Consider the following 19,166-nt stretch of genomic DNA (forward strand, 5'->3'; position numbering starts at 1 on the left):
GGAAAGAAGTTATTTGATTAAAAAGACACCTGCACTCAAATGTTTATGGCAGCACAATTCACAATTGCAAGGATGTGGAATCAACCTAAGTGCCCATCAATTCATGAGTGGATAAAGAACATGTGGCATACATACACCATAGGGTATTACTCAGCCACAAAAAGGAATGAAATAATGTCTTTTGCAGCAACTTGGATAGAACTAGGGACCATTATCCTAAGTGAAGTATCTCAGGAATGGAAAAACAAACACCACATGTACTCTCTAATAATTGGGAGCTAAACAATGGGCACACATGGGCACAAAGAGATGTAAAGGATATTGGAAACCAAGAAGGGGGAAGGGTGGGAGGGGGTGAGGGGTAAAAACTTACCTACTGGGTACAATGACACTATTCCAGTTATGGGCACACCAAAAGCCCCGACTTAAGTATTGCACAAGGTATCCATGTAACAAAAACATTTGTACCCTCCTAATATTTTGAAATAAGAAAAAGAAAGAAAATGATCTTGCCTTTCTGGCACCTGTAACAGCCAAGGGAAGAAGTCCTTGTGTGTAGTCCAAGACACGCAGGACACCCAGGTGTCCTTTACACCCTCGTCCAGGGCCACTGAGAACAGCTGGGCATGTCCAGCTCTAAGTCCATGGTTCAGAGGTGTATCTGCTCATAGGGGCGCCTTTTTCTGATATGCATAAAGACCCAGAAAAGGCCAGATGGGGCCCCACCCACGCCAGTCAGCCAGCCAGTCCTGGCTGAGCCTCTGCCTCAAAACCCCTCTCCCCATCCTTTCCTCTCCATCCCACTCCCACTGCCTTACGTGTCATTACTTACCACAGGGAAGGCAGCAGGCTTTCCCGCCTCTGCTCCTGCCCATCTCTAATCCAACCACCACACCAACACCATGAAAGTAAAATCACAATCATGTCACTTCCCCTCTCAAAACCCTTCACCCTCATAGCAAAAGCCACATGAAGCCCATAATAAGGCCTTCCCAGCCTCAGCTCCCACTCTGTCCCCGACTTCTTGCAGGTGTCAGTTACATCTCTGTGCTTTGCTCCTGATGTCCCAACTGTCTAGAATGTCCTCTCCACTATTCTTCACACCCCTTCTTACCCAGACGACTCCATGCACTTCCAGATCAAATACTACCTCCTCCCAGAAGTGTTTCTAGGCTTCTTTCCTTCCCACTGAATCCAATGTTTCTCTCCTTTACATTCTTTCATCAGAACACGTGTCTCCCTGTGTGGCATGGGCTTTCTGACTATCCCAGTTACTGCACCGTCAGCCCAGTGGAGGAAGGACTCTATCTTACACATCTCTGTAAGTCCTTAGCAGTGTGCCCAGCTGATTTTACAAAGACACATGCAAAATAGGGAAGGAGAAGCCCAAACCCAACGGTGTATTCCAAAGAGTTAATTGGACCCATAAAAAGCACAGCAAGGAGGCCTAGGTCTAAATGAGGCAAGACCCAAGAGACGCAGAATTCTTTCTGGTTGCATTCTGAGCCCGGAGAGCTGGCAGAAGGAAATGTACTGCATGGAGAAGATGAAGCAATGTTGACAGTTACAATAAGGCTGAGATTCTGATAACAGAATCCAATTTTACTTTGATATTCTCCATCAGAGAATGGTCTTCACATTGGAAAGAGTGAAAAGAATGAGTTGCTGCTCAGGATAGCGAACGTGATAGCATGAGATCATCTAATGCTCAGCTTTGATCCCACATTGGGACCACTTGAGGAGCTTAAAAATCCCAGGCCTGTGGTTTCCTGAGGCTCTGCCCACGCTGCTCCTGTGCTCACAACACCCCCTTTCTTCCTTCTCCAGCTCGTTTTCTTTCTTCCCACACCAATTAAATCAGGACCTCTGAGGGCGGGACCCAGCCATTAATAGTTTTCAAATCTCCTTCGCTGATTGCAATGTTCAGCCAATATTGAGAATTCTAATTTTTAAAAGTAAAGCTCCTTTGCACAGTTCTTCGAGGCACTGACGTGGTAGAGCAGGAGGGCGGCAGGCAGGCAGGTAGTCAGCACGCTGCCCCGAACCCCGATTTTTCTCACTGGTGGGAGACTCAGCAAGCTTCATCGCTCCAGGTCTGTTTGCTCAGCTGTGAAATAAGCGACTAGGCCGAGAGGCAGCTGTGAAGACTCTTGAGTCTATTTCACAGGTGGCGGCATCCCTGAGAGGTGAGAGGCGCTTGGCAGCTCTAGTCCTGCTGATGCGGTGTCAGTTTTCACACAGACCCATCAGGACCCCTGGGGGGGTGTAATTTTTATTTATTTAATAAGGATGCTCCCATAATGTTATTTATATTGCATTTCTTGAATTGTTATAGAGGCTATGCATTTTTCCACATAATGAGTATTCTGTATTTTTCCTTGGCTGTAAATAGTTCATCTCCTTTGATTCCTTACTACGTGGATTTTTGGTAACTAATAATTTGCTTTTCATATCATGTTCATGGAATGTGTGATGGTTAATTTTGTGTGTCAACTTGGCTAGACCGTGGTACTCAGTTTTGGGTGAAACACCAGTCTAGATGTTGCTGTGAAGGGATTATTTAAGATGTGATTAACATTTCCCTCAGTAGACTTTAAGTAAAGCAGATTACCCTCCTTAATGTGGGGAGCGCTCATCTGATCAGCTGGAGGCCATAAGAGAAAACACTGGTGTTTCCCGAAGAAGGAGATTCTGCTTCCAGACTGACCTTCGTCCTTGAGACTGCCACGGCCACTCCTGTCAGAATTTCCAGCCTGTCTGCGCTGCCGATTTCAGACTTGGCATGCCCATAAACGTGTGAGCCAGTTCTTTAAATTAAGTCTCTCACTCTCTCTCTCTCTCTCAAGAGAGAGGGGATCTATGTGCATGGATGTGTATATGTATATACGTATGTGTGTGTATATATGGATATATGTGTGTATGTGTGTGTGTGTGTATATATATATAGGATATATATATATATATGTTGATTCTGTGTCTCTGGAGATCCCTGACCAATATAGCGTGTGAACACTCCTTGATGTCTGAGGTCTGCACATCTAAGGGAGATCCTAATTGGTGCCTGGAGCCGAAGGACAGCAGGGGCTGTCTGGGTGGGTGGGACCAGCCCACCTTTGCCCTATCAGCTTCTGTCCTATCTTGGGGCTGTTTGATCAAACCGTCTTCCTGCCACCATCACTTACTTGTGTTCCCTCCAACTTGGTGGGTCCCTAAGACACAGACCCCCTGCTATTGCCCTTCCAGAGAGAAAAAAGGGCACATCAAGAGCATGCTTGTCTGCCTGCCTTGCAGGCAAAATCTCAGCCTAGATCATCCCTTTGTTTCTTGTACATATGTCTGAATATATGTTCCCTAAGCCTTTACGTGAAGACATTAAGTTACTTTTTTTTTTAAATTGAAAGCTCTGAATTTTTTCCACTCATGCTCTTTATCGGAATTCTCAGATTGTATTTTTCCCACTTATTATAGGATGTACTCCTTTGTAATTTGCAGGTATCTACTTGTCTCTAATGCCAACACCATCCCCTTTATGAGCAACCTTTATTTAGTGATTAAATCTTATTCACTATGTACTTATGTGCTTTTGAACATTCTAGACCCTCATTAGGTGCCTTTGAGTGAAAGTCCCATAGCTAATTAAATGTATCAGCTGTAAAAAACAAAAACAAAACAAACAAAAACAGAGTATGTTTTTCTAGGAGACACCTGCAATGCATTTCAGCCACCGCTCCTGGCCCACATCCAACATTTCTAGAACATTTCCACATATCAGACATTGTACTTGAGCCTTGGGAGACACAGGTAAATGGTGCAGGGTGAGCCCTCACCAGGTTCATGGTCTAGAAACAGAGACAGATGAGATAAAATGACACTGGTGAGTGATTAATCCTCCGAGAAGGGAGTGATCAAAGACTGTGGAAGCTCAGAACTAAGTCGCCTGATTGAGACTTGAAAGGCAGCGACTGGGGAGGGCCAAGGAAGGCTTCCCAGACAAGGCAACACCTCTGCTAAATATTGGAGGAAGAAAGAAAATGAACTGGAGAAGGAAGAAAGGGGGTGTTGTGAGCACAGGAGCAGCATGGGCAGAGCCTCAGGAAACCACGGGACAAAGGGCAGGTCATAATTAGGCAGAGAGAAGAGGGCTAAGAACCACAATGAGGTGAGTCAACAGCTCAGCAAACATCTTGGAGAACAAAGGGACAGGATGAAGAGAGAACACTACTAACTTAAGAGAAAACCCAATTTCAAGGGGTTTAGGGAGATGAGAGAGACCCAGTCCACGATCCACCAGTTTTCATGTTGTCACACGTGACAGGGATTTGGCAGCATCCCAAGCATCATCGGTGTCTCCCTCTGGCTCTGACCTTCATCACTGGAACCCTGTGAGGTCTCTCCTAGCCCAAGAACTCTCACCTTTTCCCCCTCACCTTCACCCAGTCTCAGTCTTTCAGTTCACAGCCAAGTTTCTGGTGAGAATTGTCTGTGTTCGCTCCATTTTCTCCTCTCCTCTTGTCAACCCACTAACACCCATTTCTTCTTGTTAAGGTCATTAATGGTGCTTAGCTGCTATTAATATATCCAGGGCTCAATGTCTCAGTCCTCTACCTAACTGATTTTGACCTTGGAGTGATCTGACCCTACTGTCCTCTCCCTCCTTCTTGAAACCCTTGACCCCTCACTGGAATGCCTCCCTCGTCTGAAAGCCTCTGAAGGCTCGGTCTGTATCTGATTTGGTCATTGTGAAAGAACCCACTGACCAATGTGGCACCTGCCCTGTAATACGCATTTGGTAACTGTCAAATAAATGGCCCTCATAGCATCCTCCACACCACTCTATTCCAGTCCTACGCCTATTTCTCTGGTCCCTCATTTCCAGTTTCCTTCACTGAGTCCCTTTCCTCTGTCTTCTCCTTAAATGTTGTTCTCCCCAAGGTCTTCCCTTGATCCTGTTCTTACTTCATGCTCCATGCTCTCTCCAGTCACCTCATCTGCCACCACCTACAAGGACTTCCTTTAAATCTGCAGCTCCAGGCCCAATTTCCTTCCTGAGACGGAGACCTACATCCCTTCCTGTGGACGGGACAGCTGTCTCTAGCTATCTTGCAAGCACATCCAGGTTCATATGTTCATACCAAACTCATCATCTTTACCCCCAAACCTCCTCCTCCACCTGCTCCCCTTCCCTGGCACCAGCACCTACCCAGTCATACAATCCAAATACGTGTTGGACATTCACCCTAAACTACCCTCTCACCCTGAAGCGAATCAAATTTTGCAAATTACAGCTGCTTAAAAGCTCTCATATCTACCCTCTTAGCTGTCCATTCCACTGTCATCCCAACTGAGCCTGTCACCAGCTCTCAGCTGGTCTCAGGCACAGGCTCCAATCACTTTCTTGTCTCTGCCTAAAGCAACCTCCCCACCCATCCACCATACTGCTGAGCAAGCAAGCGTAATCTCTCTGAAATGGAAATCCACTGAAACCATTCAAATCCTCCTCACCTTCAGAATAAATGTGGATTCTATAGCATGACAAAGAACATATGATAATGATACTTCTGGCTTCTAGTAGGATCAGGTTACCCTCCCAGAGCCTGAGCTGGCATTTGTCCGGGGGATTGTAGCGTAGACAGGTTGTTTCCATTCTTCTAGGGAGAAGAGGAGAGACGGTAAGTTTTGATTCATTCTAGAAACATTGCCAAAGCTCTGGCATTCTGATCTTTACTCCGCATGATTTGTGAAGGTGGGTTCCACCATGATGAGCCACCCACGGAGATGTTGGGAAATCACATGAATTATTTTCTAGGAAGGAGACTAGGGTGAGACAAGTGAGGTACGTAGGGAACAAAATTGAAAGAGTCACTCATTCTCTGGGTTGTGCAAACACCTCCTTACATTTTGCATCTTAGGTACTTCACCCACCTCACCCCTTTTGTGCCTGTGTTTGCTTGAGTTATTTGATTAGCAGGAACCAAGGAAAGAAGCCTGGATTCAAATTACCAGCAGCTTGTGGGCTTGGTGTCTGGATGAAATTAAGCAAGCCCTTTAAAAGTTTAGGCTACATAAAAATAAAGTTTAACCTGGCTAGTGGAGTATAAGTTGGGGCCACCTTCTGTTCTAGAAAGAATTTTGGCCAAATATATCTGGAGCTTTGAATGTTCTTGTGCCATTTGATCCAGCACACTTCTAGGACTCTATCCTAATTAAATAATCATGTATGTAGACAACTTCTTATGTACAAAGATATACATACAGAATATTTATGTTAGTAATAATAAAGAGGAAACAATTAAATGTCCACAAATAGAAGAAAATACTTACATGGTGGTACATTGTGCATTATTATGCATATTATGCATTATGATGTAGCCAACCAAATGATAATTATATAGACTTTAAAAATAAGTAAACATGCAGACAATATCATAATAAATACAATAAGGTTATAAAACTATATGCATAAAATAATCCCAAACTAGTTAATATTTGATATATGCTTAGAAAAAAAAGACCAGAAGAAAATACACAAAATGTTAACAAGACTACTTCTGGATTTGGGGATTGTGGGTGATTTCATGTTTTTAAATTTTTCCCAGTGAAGTAAATTCAGTTAAAAAATTTTTTCCCATTTTTTTGTAAATTTATATAATAGTAATATGTATCTTTCATAATAAAAAATGAAGGTTTTAAAAGTAATTTTTTTCCCCCAGAGATAAGGTCTCACTCTATCTCCAAGGCTGAAGTGCAGTGGCGTGATCACAGCCCTCTGCAGCCTCGACATCCTGGGCTCAAGGGATCCTCCCACTTCAGTCTTCCAAGTAGCTGGGACTACAGGCATGCACCACCACAACGAGCTAATTTTTTTAAATTATTTTTTGTAGAGATGGGGTCTTACTATGTTGCCTAAGCTGGTCTCAAACTCCTGGGCTCTAGCAATCCCCCTGCTTTGACCTCCCAAAATGCTGGGATTATAGGCATGAACCACTATGTCTGGTCTAAAAGTAATTTTTAAAAAGAAAATCTACTTCACTCTTTAAGATCAGGAACAAGACAAGGATGCCCACTCCTGCCACTTCTATTCAACCATAGTACTGGAAGTCCTGGCCAGAGCAATCAGGCAAGAGAAAGAAATAAAAGGCATACAAATAGGAAAGAAAAGTAAAAATATCACTGTTTGCTGATGACACGATCTTATATATAGGAAACACTAATGACTCCATCAAAAAACTATTAGAACTAATAAACTAATGCAGTAAAGTTGCAGGATACAAATCAACACACAAAAATGAGTAGTGTTTTCTATACATTAATAAGAAACTATCTAAAAACAAAATCAAGAAAATCCCATTTAAAATAGCTACCTCAAAAAAAGAATAAATAAAAGAGTAAAGAGTAAATTTAACCAAGGAGGTGAAAAATCTGTACACTGAAAACCATAGAACACTAATGAAAGAAATTGAAGAAGACATAAATAAATGGAAAGATATCCCGTGTTCATGGATTGCAAGAATTAATATTGCCAAATGTCCATACTGCCCAAATTGATCTATAGATTCAATGCAATCCCTGTCAAAATTCCAATGTTATTATTTACAGAAATGGAAAAAACAATCCTAAAATTTGTATGGAACCACAAAGGACACTGAATAGTCAAAACAATCTTGAGCAAAAAGAACAAAGCTAGAAGCATCACACTACCTGATTTCAAGCTATGTTACAAAGCTATAGTAATTAAAACGCATGATACTGGCATAAAAATGATACACCAATCAATAGGAAAGAATAGAGAGCCCCAAAATGAACCCACACATTTACAGTCAATTGATTTTCAACAAAGGTGCCAAAAACACACAATGGGAAAAGAATAGTCTCTTCAATAAATGGTGTAGGGAAAACTGAATATCCACATGCCCTTTAACTCACACCATATATAAGAATCAACTGAAAATGAATTAAAGACTTAAACGTAAGACCTGAAACTGTAAAACTGCTAGAAGAAAACATAGGGGAAAACTACATGACATTGATCTGGGCAGTAATTTTTTGGACTTGACCCCAAAAGCCCAGGCAACAAAAGCAAAAATAGACAAATGAGATTACATCAATCTAAAAAGCTTCTGCACAACAAAGGAAACACTTAACAGAGTGAAGAGACAACCCACAGATTGGGAAAAAATATTTGCAAGGCATACATCTAACAAAAGGTTAATATCCAAAATTTTTAAAAAATGTGCATATATTCCTTTTTCCTATTGAAAAAGGAATTTCCTATTGAACTCAAACAATTCAATAGCAAGAATATAAACAAATCAATTAAAAAATGGACAAAGGACCCAAATAGACATTTTTCAAAAGAAGACATACGAATGGCCAACAGATATATGGAAAACAAAGTTCAACATCACTGATCATTAAGGAAATGTAAATTAGAACCACCACGAGATATCACCTCACACCTGTCAGAATGGCTATTATCAAAAAGATGAATGATAAGTGTTGGCAAGGGTGTGGAGAAAAGGGAACCTTTGTACACTATTGGTGGGAACATAAATTAGTACAGCTATTATGGAAAATTTCATGGAGGTTTCTCAAAAAACTAAAAATAGAATTACCATATGATCCAGCAATCCCACAACTGGGTATATATCCAAAGGATTTGAAATCAGTTTGTTGAAGAGATATCTGTACTCCGATTTCCATTGCAGCATTATTCGTAATAGCAAAGTTATGGAATCAGCCTAAGTGTCCATCAGCAGATGAATGGATAAAGAGAATGTGGTATACACACATGTATAATGACAACCATACAAGTGGAATACTATTCAGCCCTTAAAAAGAAGAAAATTCTGTCATTTGCAACAATATGGATGAACGTGGAGGACATTAAGCTCAGCGAAATAAGCCAGGTGCCAAAAAACAAACACTGTGTGATCTCAATGATATGTGAACTCTAAAACAATTAAACTCATAGAAACAGACAATAGAATGATGGTTACCAGTGGCTGGTGGGGCAGGGAGGAGATATTGGTCAAAAGATACGAAGTTTCAGTTAGGAGGAATAAGTTTTTTGAGATATATTGCACAGTATGGTGATTATAGTTAATAATACTGTATTACATATTTCAAAATTGCTAAGAGAAAATTTCAAATGTTCTCACCACAAAAAACAGTAAGTATTGGAGGTGACGGATACATTAATTAGCTTGACTTAATCATTCCACATTGTATACATATATCCTAATATCACTTTGTATCCCATTAGTATATATTATAAATTGTCAATTTACAACAAAAGAAAAATAATTCAAAAATTAAAAGAAATTTAAGTTTGAAAAAAGCAATTCTTTTAAAGAAAGTCTTTTTCACTCTCTGGGACTTGTTAATCATTGGTATTTGCTATTAGATTGCCACTCTAACTCTGGCTTGGGAGACAGGCAGAGAAGTTTTTGGATGACAATCAATAGGGTTCGTTGCCGTTGTGCTTTTAATCCCTATGAGCTCATTTGGTTTAAATAATCTCTATGGCTGCACCACTTCACAATTTCCAGTTTGCCCAAGCAAGTTCTGACTCTGATGGGAGCAGGGCACAGTAGTCTCCCTTGGTACCCCAGGGCTCACTGTGACCGCTGTATATTTCAGCTCCTGGTTTTGTGATATTGTTAAAACAGCTTGAAACGAATGCTGTGAGCTACAGCTGGCTGTTTGCCAGCCCTTGTGTGGAGGGCTCTCTCAAGGCCCAGCGGGGAGGGTGCTGAGGAGCTAGACACAGAGCCCTTGTCCTAGTCCCAGACTCCAAGAAGCTAGGTTTCCTGTCGTATTAACTGATCTTTCCGACTCTATTCATATTTACATCCAGAGATAAAGAAAGCTGAAGTTCGATTGAGAGCTAAGGCTGATAAAGGACCAAGAGTCAAGAATGCCCTTACTGCCTTCACGTCCTCATCAGGAAAGAGAAAGTGCTGGATTAGGTTGTCCCCAAGTGTCCTCTTGTAGTGACTGATGCCGGCAAGCAGGGGTGCATCTCGTACACACATGTACATCCCGTACACACATTCACTGCCAGTGCTGCCATCAGAGCTGCCCCGTGAGGCCGAGTGCCCAGGGGCTGGTGGCGAGTCTGGCTCCCTGTCCAGGCTCCCTCTGCGAGGGCTGGTACCGACAGGGCAGTACGTACTGTGTTGGCCACGGCCAAGCAGCTCAGCTGCAGGCAGCTCCATCCCTGTCCCCACCCAGTTTACAGGTAGGGGACAATCTAATGAAACTTCTAGCCATACAGCTTGAAGAAAGCTGCTTTGTTTCCTTCTAAAAGATTTAAAAGTGATCCACAAATCTAACAGGAATAATTAGAACCAACAAAATCATTCTCACAAATTAGAGATCCCATTGGTTATTTGGGAATTCGCAGATTTTTTTTCTAACCTTAGGATACAGACATCAAACAATTGCCCTTGATTTTTTAAAAAAATGTGCATATATTCCTTTTTCCAGAATCTACCTTTCACCCAGGACAATTCATAAGGAATTTAAGAATATGCAATAATAATATCATCTAATCAGCATCATTTTATAAGAAAATATAATTCTAACTTCCTCAAAGGGGAGAAGCAGGAGAACAAAGGGAAAAGGGGAAAAGGCATCCACACAAAATACCATAAGCTGGAAATGATGCTCTATCTCTAGAACAATACCATAGACTTGCTTTAAACACCCTCTCCCCTAAATCCTCCATCCCTAAATGTCTACTCACCTGCCTTTCTTAGACATCTCGTGTACTTCTCTTCCTGGCCAGTGCACTCTGCTTTCAGTGGCCAAAACCCATCCCCACCACAAAAGAAAGATGGCAAATTTCATATTCTGGACAGCCAACATGGGTTTCCAAATCCAAACAGTTCTCTCAAGAAACAGCAAAAAGGAAAAAGATGTTTTTCTCTCTTAAGACATTATTGGTCTGTTCATTATTAGAACGATGTTTACTCACGCAAAAAAATCAACCCCCAGTATGTAATCTGAAAAGCAGGAGAAAGCAATTTCCACTAAACCTATAAATCCTCCTACGTCACATGTCAGGGATTTTCTGAACTGAGGTTGAATTCTTGTGTCCCTGTGCAACAATTATTTTGGCCGGTCTAAATTAGTTCATTGTCAAATGTGGTAAATATGTTGGTAAAGGTCTATTTTCTAGTCCATTGAATAGAGGGAAGTAAAAATGGACCAAAGCAATTTCCAAAATGAAGAAGACTGGAGTGCTGAAGTGTTTCATATGTTCACATTAATGAGCGCCTCCTGGATCTATTTTAAGCTTCCAGCCATTATTATTTGCTCTAGCTGAGGGCTGGATTTGGACAGCTCCCCGCCCCCACTTCTTCCTGTGGCTGAATCTGTGAAACCTCAGGGCTCCGTACCTGGGCAGGCTGTCTGTACAGCTGAGATTGGGAGGGCAAGTGAAGAAGAGGCTTTTCTATCTTTGTTTTGCACAGAAACAACTAAATTTCCTTGTTAATTGCATTACTTTTTTAATGAACCTCATTGGACTTTTCGCATATGAAAAATATCAGTAATAAATTAACTATAGCCATCAAGTGTGTGCTAGCTATCTACAGATAGCTTTTCTTTTTCTTTGATACTTGCTCTGAGACTCTGCCATAATCTACAGGCCAGAGTTTGCATCTTCATCAAAGGACAGTCTCAGAGCCTTGTGGAAGAGACTGCACTAGGTACTCCCAACTACCGACAATTCAAAGCAGAGCTACCACGCTTTCATAACTTCCTGTACTGCACTGGCAGACTGAGTCAGGAGTCCTGGAATTCTATAGTTGAAAAGCAGACAGTTGTACAAAACCCAAGGTCCAACAGAATGAGAATTAATTACCCAAGGCCAGTTGTGGTGGCTCAGACCTGTAATCCTAACACTCTGGGAGGCCAAGAAGGGAGGATTGCTTGAGTTCGGGAGTTTGAGACCAGCCTGAGGAAGAGGCCCAGCTACTTGGGATGCTGAGGCAGGAGGATCCCTTGAACCCAGGATTTTGAGGCTGAAGTGAGCTACATTGATGCCACCACACTCTACCCAGGGCGACAGAGTGAGATTCTGTCTTAAAAAATAAAAAAATTAATAAAATAAACTTTATTTTCCATTAACGCCATGTGGCTCTACAGAGAGTATTTGTACTCTCTTGTTTTTGGGGGATTTTTTTTTTTTTTTTTTGAGACAGGGTCTTGTTCTGTTGCCCAGGCTAGCGTGCAGTGGTGTCATCATAGCTCACTGCAACCTCAAACTCCTGGGCTCAAGCAATCCTCCCACCTTAGCCTCCCAAATAGCTGGAACAACTACAGGCACACACCACCACACCCAGTTAATTTTTCTATTTTTCATAGAGGCGGGGTCTTGCTATGTTGCTCAGCCTGGTCTTAAACTCCGGGCTCAAGCAATCCTCCCACCTCGGATTCCCAAAGTGCTAGGATTACAGGTGTGAGCCACCGCTCCAGCCTCGGTGCCCTCTTTGTAGGATAAGGATATAGAATGGAGTTGCAAAGAGGAAGTGCAGCCTGAGAGTACCAGTTAGGGCCCACATCGGAGCTTCTGAAGGATCCAGACTGACTTACTGAAGTATAACATTTCCAGTGCAATTTTAAAAACCACTATTTTTTGACCAATCTCTCCTTTTCAGTATACCAGTTGCCTCTCTCTTCTCACTCCCCTTTCTATTCCTCAATCACCACGGCCTTCCATACACCAGTGCAGGGTCTCCAGGGTAGTAAGTGTAGGAAGTGTAGGAAGTACGAGGCAGAGGTTGACTCTAGCTTGCTTTCTCATGGCCTTCAAGTGTCCGCTTGCTTCTGGCCCTCAGAGTAGCCCAATACCATGCACAAGGCTCTCCCTCACTGATGGAGTGAACTTCTGACACCACCTCCCCGCCCCCCTACGCCCAGACAATGGCCCCAGGTGCTCATCAACTCTTTTCAACTTGCTCCTTCTAGCACAGCTTCTGGCTACAGTGGCCTCCACATCTGTGGGTTCTGCATCCATGGATTCAGCCAACCTCAGATCAAAAATGTTCAGGAAAAGAACCAATAAAAAATATAATAATACCACAATAAAAAATAACACAAATCCAATAAAACAATACCATATAAGAACCATTTATATAGCAGTTACATTGTATTAGGTATTCCAAGTAATCTAGAGACGGTTTAAAGTATGAGGGGGATGTAGGTTATATGCAAATACTACTCCACTTTATATAAGGGACTTGAGCGTCTGTGATTTTGGTGGCCAAGGGCATCCTGGAAACAATCCCCTTTGGATACCCAGGGATGACAATACATGCACATCAATTTTGCTCCTGGCTCTGAGCTCAGTGCCCAAACATGATCTCTCAGCATTGGACTGGACCTTGCCAGGAAAGGAATTAGGGATGAATTAAAGAGCAAAGGAAAGGAATTTGACAAAACAATGACCACAAGAGTCATTTTTCAGTTCCCGATGCAGCTGCTTATTTACTCACTGTATTTCCTGGCCTAAAATTTAAGCTGCTGCTGGAATCAAACCATTCAAAGATCAAGAAATAAGAAAGAATATTGTTTCTTTCTCATGGGACAGTTTACGGGAGAGTGATCCAGGCTGACGGGGAAGTCTGCTCCAGGATAAAGTTCCTTCCATCTGCCACCCTTTCTGAGGATGTGGTCGTTATGTGTGTGTGCATGGTTAAAGCTGGGTTACCACTGTGACCACAGCCCGGGCCAGGGGAAGAGGCAAACAGAAGGAGCGATAGGTGAGCAATTGCCATTTGCAAGTGACACAGGAGCTGCACTCGTCACTTCTATTCATATTGCATTGGCAAGAACTTGGCCTCGTGGCCACTCCTAGCTGTGAGGAGTCCAGAAAATGCAACCTCTAGATGAGTCACCTTACGCATTGCTAAAATTCTATCACTATGGGGAAAAAAAGAGAGTAAATTTGGGGGTACAATCAGCAGTCTGTTGAACTCTCTAATTGCTCTTCCTATCCCAAAAGTCAGGTGGCCATGACTTGAATCCCAGCTCCCATTCCTGTAGACCCACTTTGCTGGGATTCTTTTCTCCTTAGCCCTCGTCATACCTGGAGCTAGATCAGTCAGAACATCAAAATAAAACAAAGAGAGGACAAAACGTTAGTCCATTAATATCAGTCATGTCGGGAAGGCTGTGGTATTTACAGTGTGCTTCCAAAGCAGCCACCCCCATTCTGCATCTGCTATTTTAATTCAGATCAGATTCCTTGATCTCTAGGTCTTTTTTTTTTTGAGACAGAGTCTCACTCTGTTGCCCTGGCTAGAGTGAGTGCTGTGGTGTCAGCCTAGCTCACAGCAACCTCAAACTCCTGGGCTCAAGCGATCCTCCTGCCTCAGCCTCCCGAGTAGCTGGGACTACAGGCAAGAGCCACTGTGCCCGGCTGATTTTTTTTTCTATATATTTTTAGTTGTCCAGATAATTTCTTTCTATTTTTTTTAATAGAGACGGAGTCTCGCTCTTGCTCAGGCTGGTCTCGAACTCCTGAGCTCAAACAATCCGCTCGCCTCGGCCTCCCAGAGTGCTAGGATTACAGGCGTGAGCCACCGCGACCGGCCCCGATCTCTAGGTCTTTTGATGACCATCTGTAATGTGCTATTTTTGTCATTTCCCTGTCACTGTTTCCCTGCTGAGTTACCAATGCCAAAAACCAGCTGGTGTTGGTGTTACATTGAAAGCACTGTAAATTACTTAACTCAAGTTATTTAATATGGTGGTGACAATAGGCTATTTGGAGGCTGCTCACCAACTATGTTGAAGTTTTCATGATTGATGGGAAATCTAGATTAACCAGAAGCCTCCATTAGCTGGAGTAGTCTAAGCCTTGTGGTCTAAACACACCCAGCCCAATGTTCCAAAAACTGTTCCAGCCACAACGGCAGGGCCAAGGATCGATAGATCATTAGACTATGACCTTTTAAGTTTTAATTTTATCCACACATATTTTTTTCACCCCAAGCATCATCACAAACTTGATGTTTGATACTTGGTAAAATCAATAAATATTTGTTGCATGAATAAATGATAAATGTCTGTGTCTAGATTCCTTTTTTTTTTTTTTGCATATGTAAGTCCAGTTTTTCCAGCACCATTTGTTAAAAAAAACTACCTTTTCTCCATCGAATTGCCTTTGTTCCTTTGTCAAAGATCAGTTGAATGTATTTGTGTGGGTCTATTTCTAGAATCTCTATTCTGTTCCATTGATTTATTGTCCACTCTTTTGCCAATACTACACTGTCCTGATTACTGTTGCTTTATAGTAATTCTTGAAGTTGGGTAGTGTCAGTCCTCCAACTTTGTTCTTTTCCTTCTCTTTCAATATTATAGTGACTATTCTGTGTCTTTTGCCTTTTTATATAAACTTTAGAATCAGTTTGTCAATATTCATAAAATAACTCATGGGGATTTTGATTGGGATTGCATTGAATCTATAGATTAAGTTGGGAAGAATTGACATCTTAATAATATTGAGTCTTCCCATCCACGAAAATGGAATATTTCTCCATTTATTTAGATTCTCTTGATTTCTTTCACTATACAAATAAATGAATTAATAAATACTGCCACTAAGATTTCACGTTTGGAATTATTTGTGGAATGTTAATAGCCTTAGTCATATCATAGAATTTTCTTATTTTCAATATTCTCTTCTAAAGCATAATAAAGGAGGCAAACTTAAAATATTTTTAGTACCTACCTCCAATAGATAACTTGAATGAATTCACTTCTCCAACTGCACTGCCACCACCAGGACCCATCAACTCTTCCCTTGACCACTGCAATAGCTTCCTGGCCATTTCACCCCCAAGTCTACCCTTGACTCCAGTGCCATATATCAACTTACTGGCTCCCAAGCCAATAAGAAAGCCACCTTTCTTTGTCCTCCGTTGTAATAATACAGTTAACTCTTTTTTTTTTTTTTTTTTTGAGACAGAGTCTCACTCTTTTGCCCGGACTAGAGTGAGTGCCATGGTGTCAGCCTAGCTCACAGCAACCTCAAACTCCTGGGCTCAAGCGATCATTCTGCTTCAGCTTCCTGCGTAGCTGGGACTACAGGCAATGCGCCACCATGCCCGGCTAATTTTTTCTATATTTTTAGTTGTCCAGCTAATTTCTTTCCATTTTTAGTAGAGACGGGGTCTCGCTCTTGCTCAGGCTGGTCTTGAACTCCTTAGCTCAAATGATCCGCCCACCTCAGCCTCCCAGAGTGCTAGGATTACAGGAGTGAGCCACCACACCCAGCCTAACTCTTAAACCATATTTCTCCCATGCCAGCCAACAGGATGCCAGGTTCTGCCAATAGAGGGTGCAGGACAGAGTCTGCAAGGCTAGAAGAGGGAGAAGAGAATTTTCTTCTTCCTGTTTTAATTTTTTTAAATGGCAGCAAGGGCACAGTGTGCAGCTGGTCCCTGTGGTGTTCCTCAAAGCAGCGGAGGTCCTCATGGATCCAGCAAGCAGCTCCCAGCAAGTTTCTCCTTCCCCTCTCCCCATGGTGGGCAGCTGTTCCTATAGGAGCCACACCTTCTCACCAAAGTATGAAACGCAGACCTTACAGGACCTCCTCTAAGTACCTTTCTTGTTCCTCCCTTAGCCCTAGGGGTGCTCTCTGCACCTGCTACCTCAGTACCTTTAGGGTCCTTTTCTATGCCTTTTTAATAGTTAACCACCTTGTACCTAGTTAACAACTCTTCATATCAAATGTTCCCTGTTCAAGTTACTGGTGTGGTTTCTGCCTCTTGACTAGACGCTGACTAATACACTCCCTATTTTATTCTCCAGAGATCAGCCAGAGTGATTTATTTTTTAATTTGGATCCCACTGATTATCTCTCTGAACAGAATGAAAAACAGGCTATCAATAAGGTGAATGAATCCTCCACTTCCTATTGATACACTCCTGTAGTTTCCCAATAAACTCTGACTAAAGCTAAACTCTATCTTAGCCTCAAGACCTCTGCCCAGCTTCCCAAGTTTATCTGACTTCCTTGCCCCATCTCACTAAGCTCCAAACACTGTGTTTGATGTGATGGTTTCCAACTGCTATGGCTAGTTCAATGTGTCACGTTGGCTAGGTCATAGTACCCAGTTATGTAATCAAACACTAATCTAGGTCTTGCTGTGAAGATATTTTGTAGATGTGGTTAACATCTACAATCAATTGACTTTCAGTAAAGGAAATTACCTTGATGATGTGGGTGGGCCTCATTCAATCGGTTGAAAGGCCTTAAGAGCAAAACTGAGTTTTCCGGAAGAAGAAATTCTGCCTCAAAACTACAGCATCAGAATTCCATCTTACTTGCCTGCCCTGCAAATTTTAGACTTGCCAGCCCCCACAAACACATAAACCAATTCCTTGAAATAAATAAATAAATGAAGTAGGCTATATGCCATATATATATTTTTTAATACTCAATACCACAGTCTTTTATTTATTATTTATTTCTTTTAATACAAAGCTTTGGCATTAGCAATTTTATGAAAAAATAAAATGTACTAAAAATAAATGCTTGGTGGCATGATTGGTAAATGATGCACAAAAACAGGTTCTTTTTTCCCTCAAGGCAATAAGTCAGAGAGCAGTTTTCTTCTCTTCAAAACCATTCTACCTCATTAGCAGTCAAGCTAGCTGTGGCTCTGATGATCACGTAGCAGAGCGTGAGTGCGCTGAGGAGACCAAAGCTGGCAATAATAAACCATTCTTTTGTTACTGCAATGTTGATCTCTCCTGTTCTAGGAGTGAGTTCCCCATCCTGAGGAAGAGGCGATATCCCCGAAGTTCGAAGTGGCTCAAGGCTAAGAGAGCTGTCACTGGTGAGGTCACCTAGGGCTGATCTCTGGTTAACTGTCTGGGCTCTGATGAGCCTTTCCATATCAAATGCTACGTTGTCGGTACACGGCATATTTGGCACAATTCCCAGGGCCTTCAATATATTAAGTTTGCACATAGGACAGGTACAATGTTCACTAAGCCAGGGATCAACGCAGGATTTGTGGAAAACATGCTTGCAGGGGAGAATCCGGACAACATCGTTCTGCTTATAGCTCTCTATGCAGACTGCACAATGATCAAAGTCTGGGTCTGTTTCCTTATCGCCCTTTTTTACTGTTCTGGTTGTCAATTTACTGATGGCTTTCTTGGCTGCATCTCCAAGACGACGCTGGTTCCTGTCGCGTGCATTTGTGTATCTGATTTTCTGAATGAAGCAGAATATGAGCCACGCTGAAGAAATAATCATCAAAACAATAAAGGATATTGACACGAAGACCAGAGAGCCGCGGCTGAAGTTCTTTGGCGGCATTCGAGTTCCAACTGCTATTGTCATTTGTACAGAGATGTTTTTCTCCAGATAACTCAAAATATCCTTACCTCTCAAGTCTGTTATCATGACAGCAATAATATCTCCAGTGCCTGGGTGAGTCATGGTGACTGGCTCCTCTTTGGATTCATTATTGTAGATGACCACAGCAACCGCATTGTGGAAAGCAGCCCGTGATATCTTCTCTTTGAATGTGCAGTTTCCCCTCTGCAGCAAAGCAATCCACTGTTTGATGTTAGGAGGGACAAAGAACCGTGTTTGAGGATCACAGCCCAGATGATCAGCAACTCCGTGGAGGGGCAGCGGCGTCAGCACCTGGCCGCGCACCTCGGCCTTGGGCGAGTCCAGGCCGTAGCGCCCGCGGACGATGCGGAACGTGAGCGGGGCGCCGCGGCCGGGCTCCTGCACCGTCACGTTGATGAGCGCCGTGTAGTACTCCTGGCTCGCGTTGTGCGCCCGCGCCGGCCACAGGCCGCAGGTCAGCAGCGTGAGCCCGGCGAGCCGAGCCAGGCCCGCCTGCGCCGCGCCGCTCATCGTCCCTCGGGCCGCCGCCGCCGCTCGCGGACCGGTCTCCCGGGCCAGCGCCGAGAGGCGGGGCGGGCGCGGACGGGGCTGCGGCGGGGGCGCGCGCGCACACGGCCTGCGCGGGCACGAGCACGGCTCTCCTCGGCGCCGCGGCTTCGCAGCCCGCCCGCGGAGACGCGCCCATCGGCCTCTCGCCGGGGACGGCGGTTCAGGCCGCACGCGGTCGGCTCCTCAGGGTCCCCCGAGGACTAGGGGGGCGGGCCCTCTCCATACCCCCGGG

The 19,166-nt window shown here is 43.2% G+C and overlaps 1 protein-coding gene and 1 pseudogene across 5 annotated transcripts in view; both read right to left on the reverse strand.

Annotated features, from left to right (window-relative positions):
* Positions 1-11,315, reverse strand: part of GABRR1 (gamma-aminobutyric acid (GABA) A receptor, rho 1) — a 34,957-nt gene extending 23,642 nt beyond the window's left edge. For 2 of the 4 annotated variants that reach the window (XM_012638200.1, XM_012638198.1), the window contains exon 1: positions 10,748-11,309. In XM_012638200.1, coding sequence (XP_012493654.1) covers positions 10,748-10,869 — 122 coding nt within the window. In that variant the 5' untranslated portion in view covers positions 10,870-11,309. Of the gene's footprint in view, positions 1-10,747 lie in introns of all 4 variants that reach the window. The other 2 variants (XM_012638201.1, XM_012638199.1) reach the window with 2 other exon arrangements.
* Positions 11,316-17,472: 6,157 nt separating this feature from the next.
* LOC105805359 lies at positions 17,473-18,922 on the reverse strand (annotated as a pseudogene). The gene has a single exon (XR_001137205.1). The product of XR_001137205.1 is annotated as an E3 ubiquitin-protein ligase RNF130 pseudogene (transcript).
* Between the last annotated feature and the right edge of the window lie 244 nt (positions 18,923-19,166).

This window comes from Propithecus coquereli, unplaced genomic scaffold (assembly GCF_000956105.1).
Source record: "Propithecus coquereli isolate 6110/MARCELLA unplaced genomic scaffold, Pcoq_1.0 Scaffold127, whole genome shotgun sequence".
Classification (NCBI taxonomy): Eukaryota; Metazoa; Chordata; class Mammalia; order Primates; family Indriidae; genus Propithecus; species Propithecus coquereli.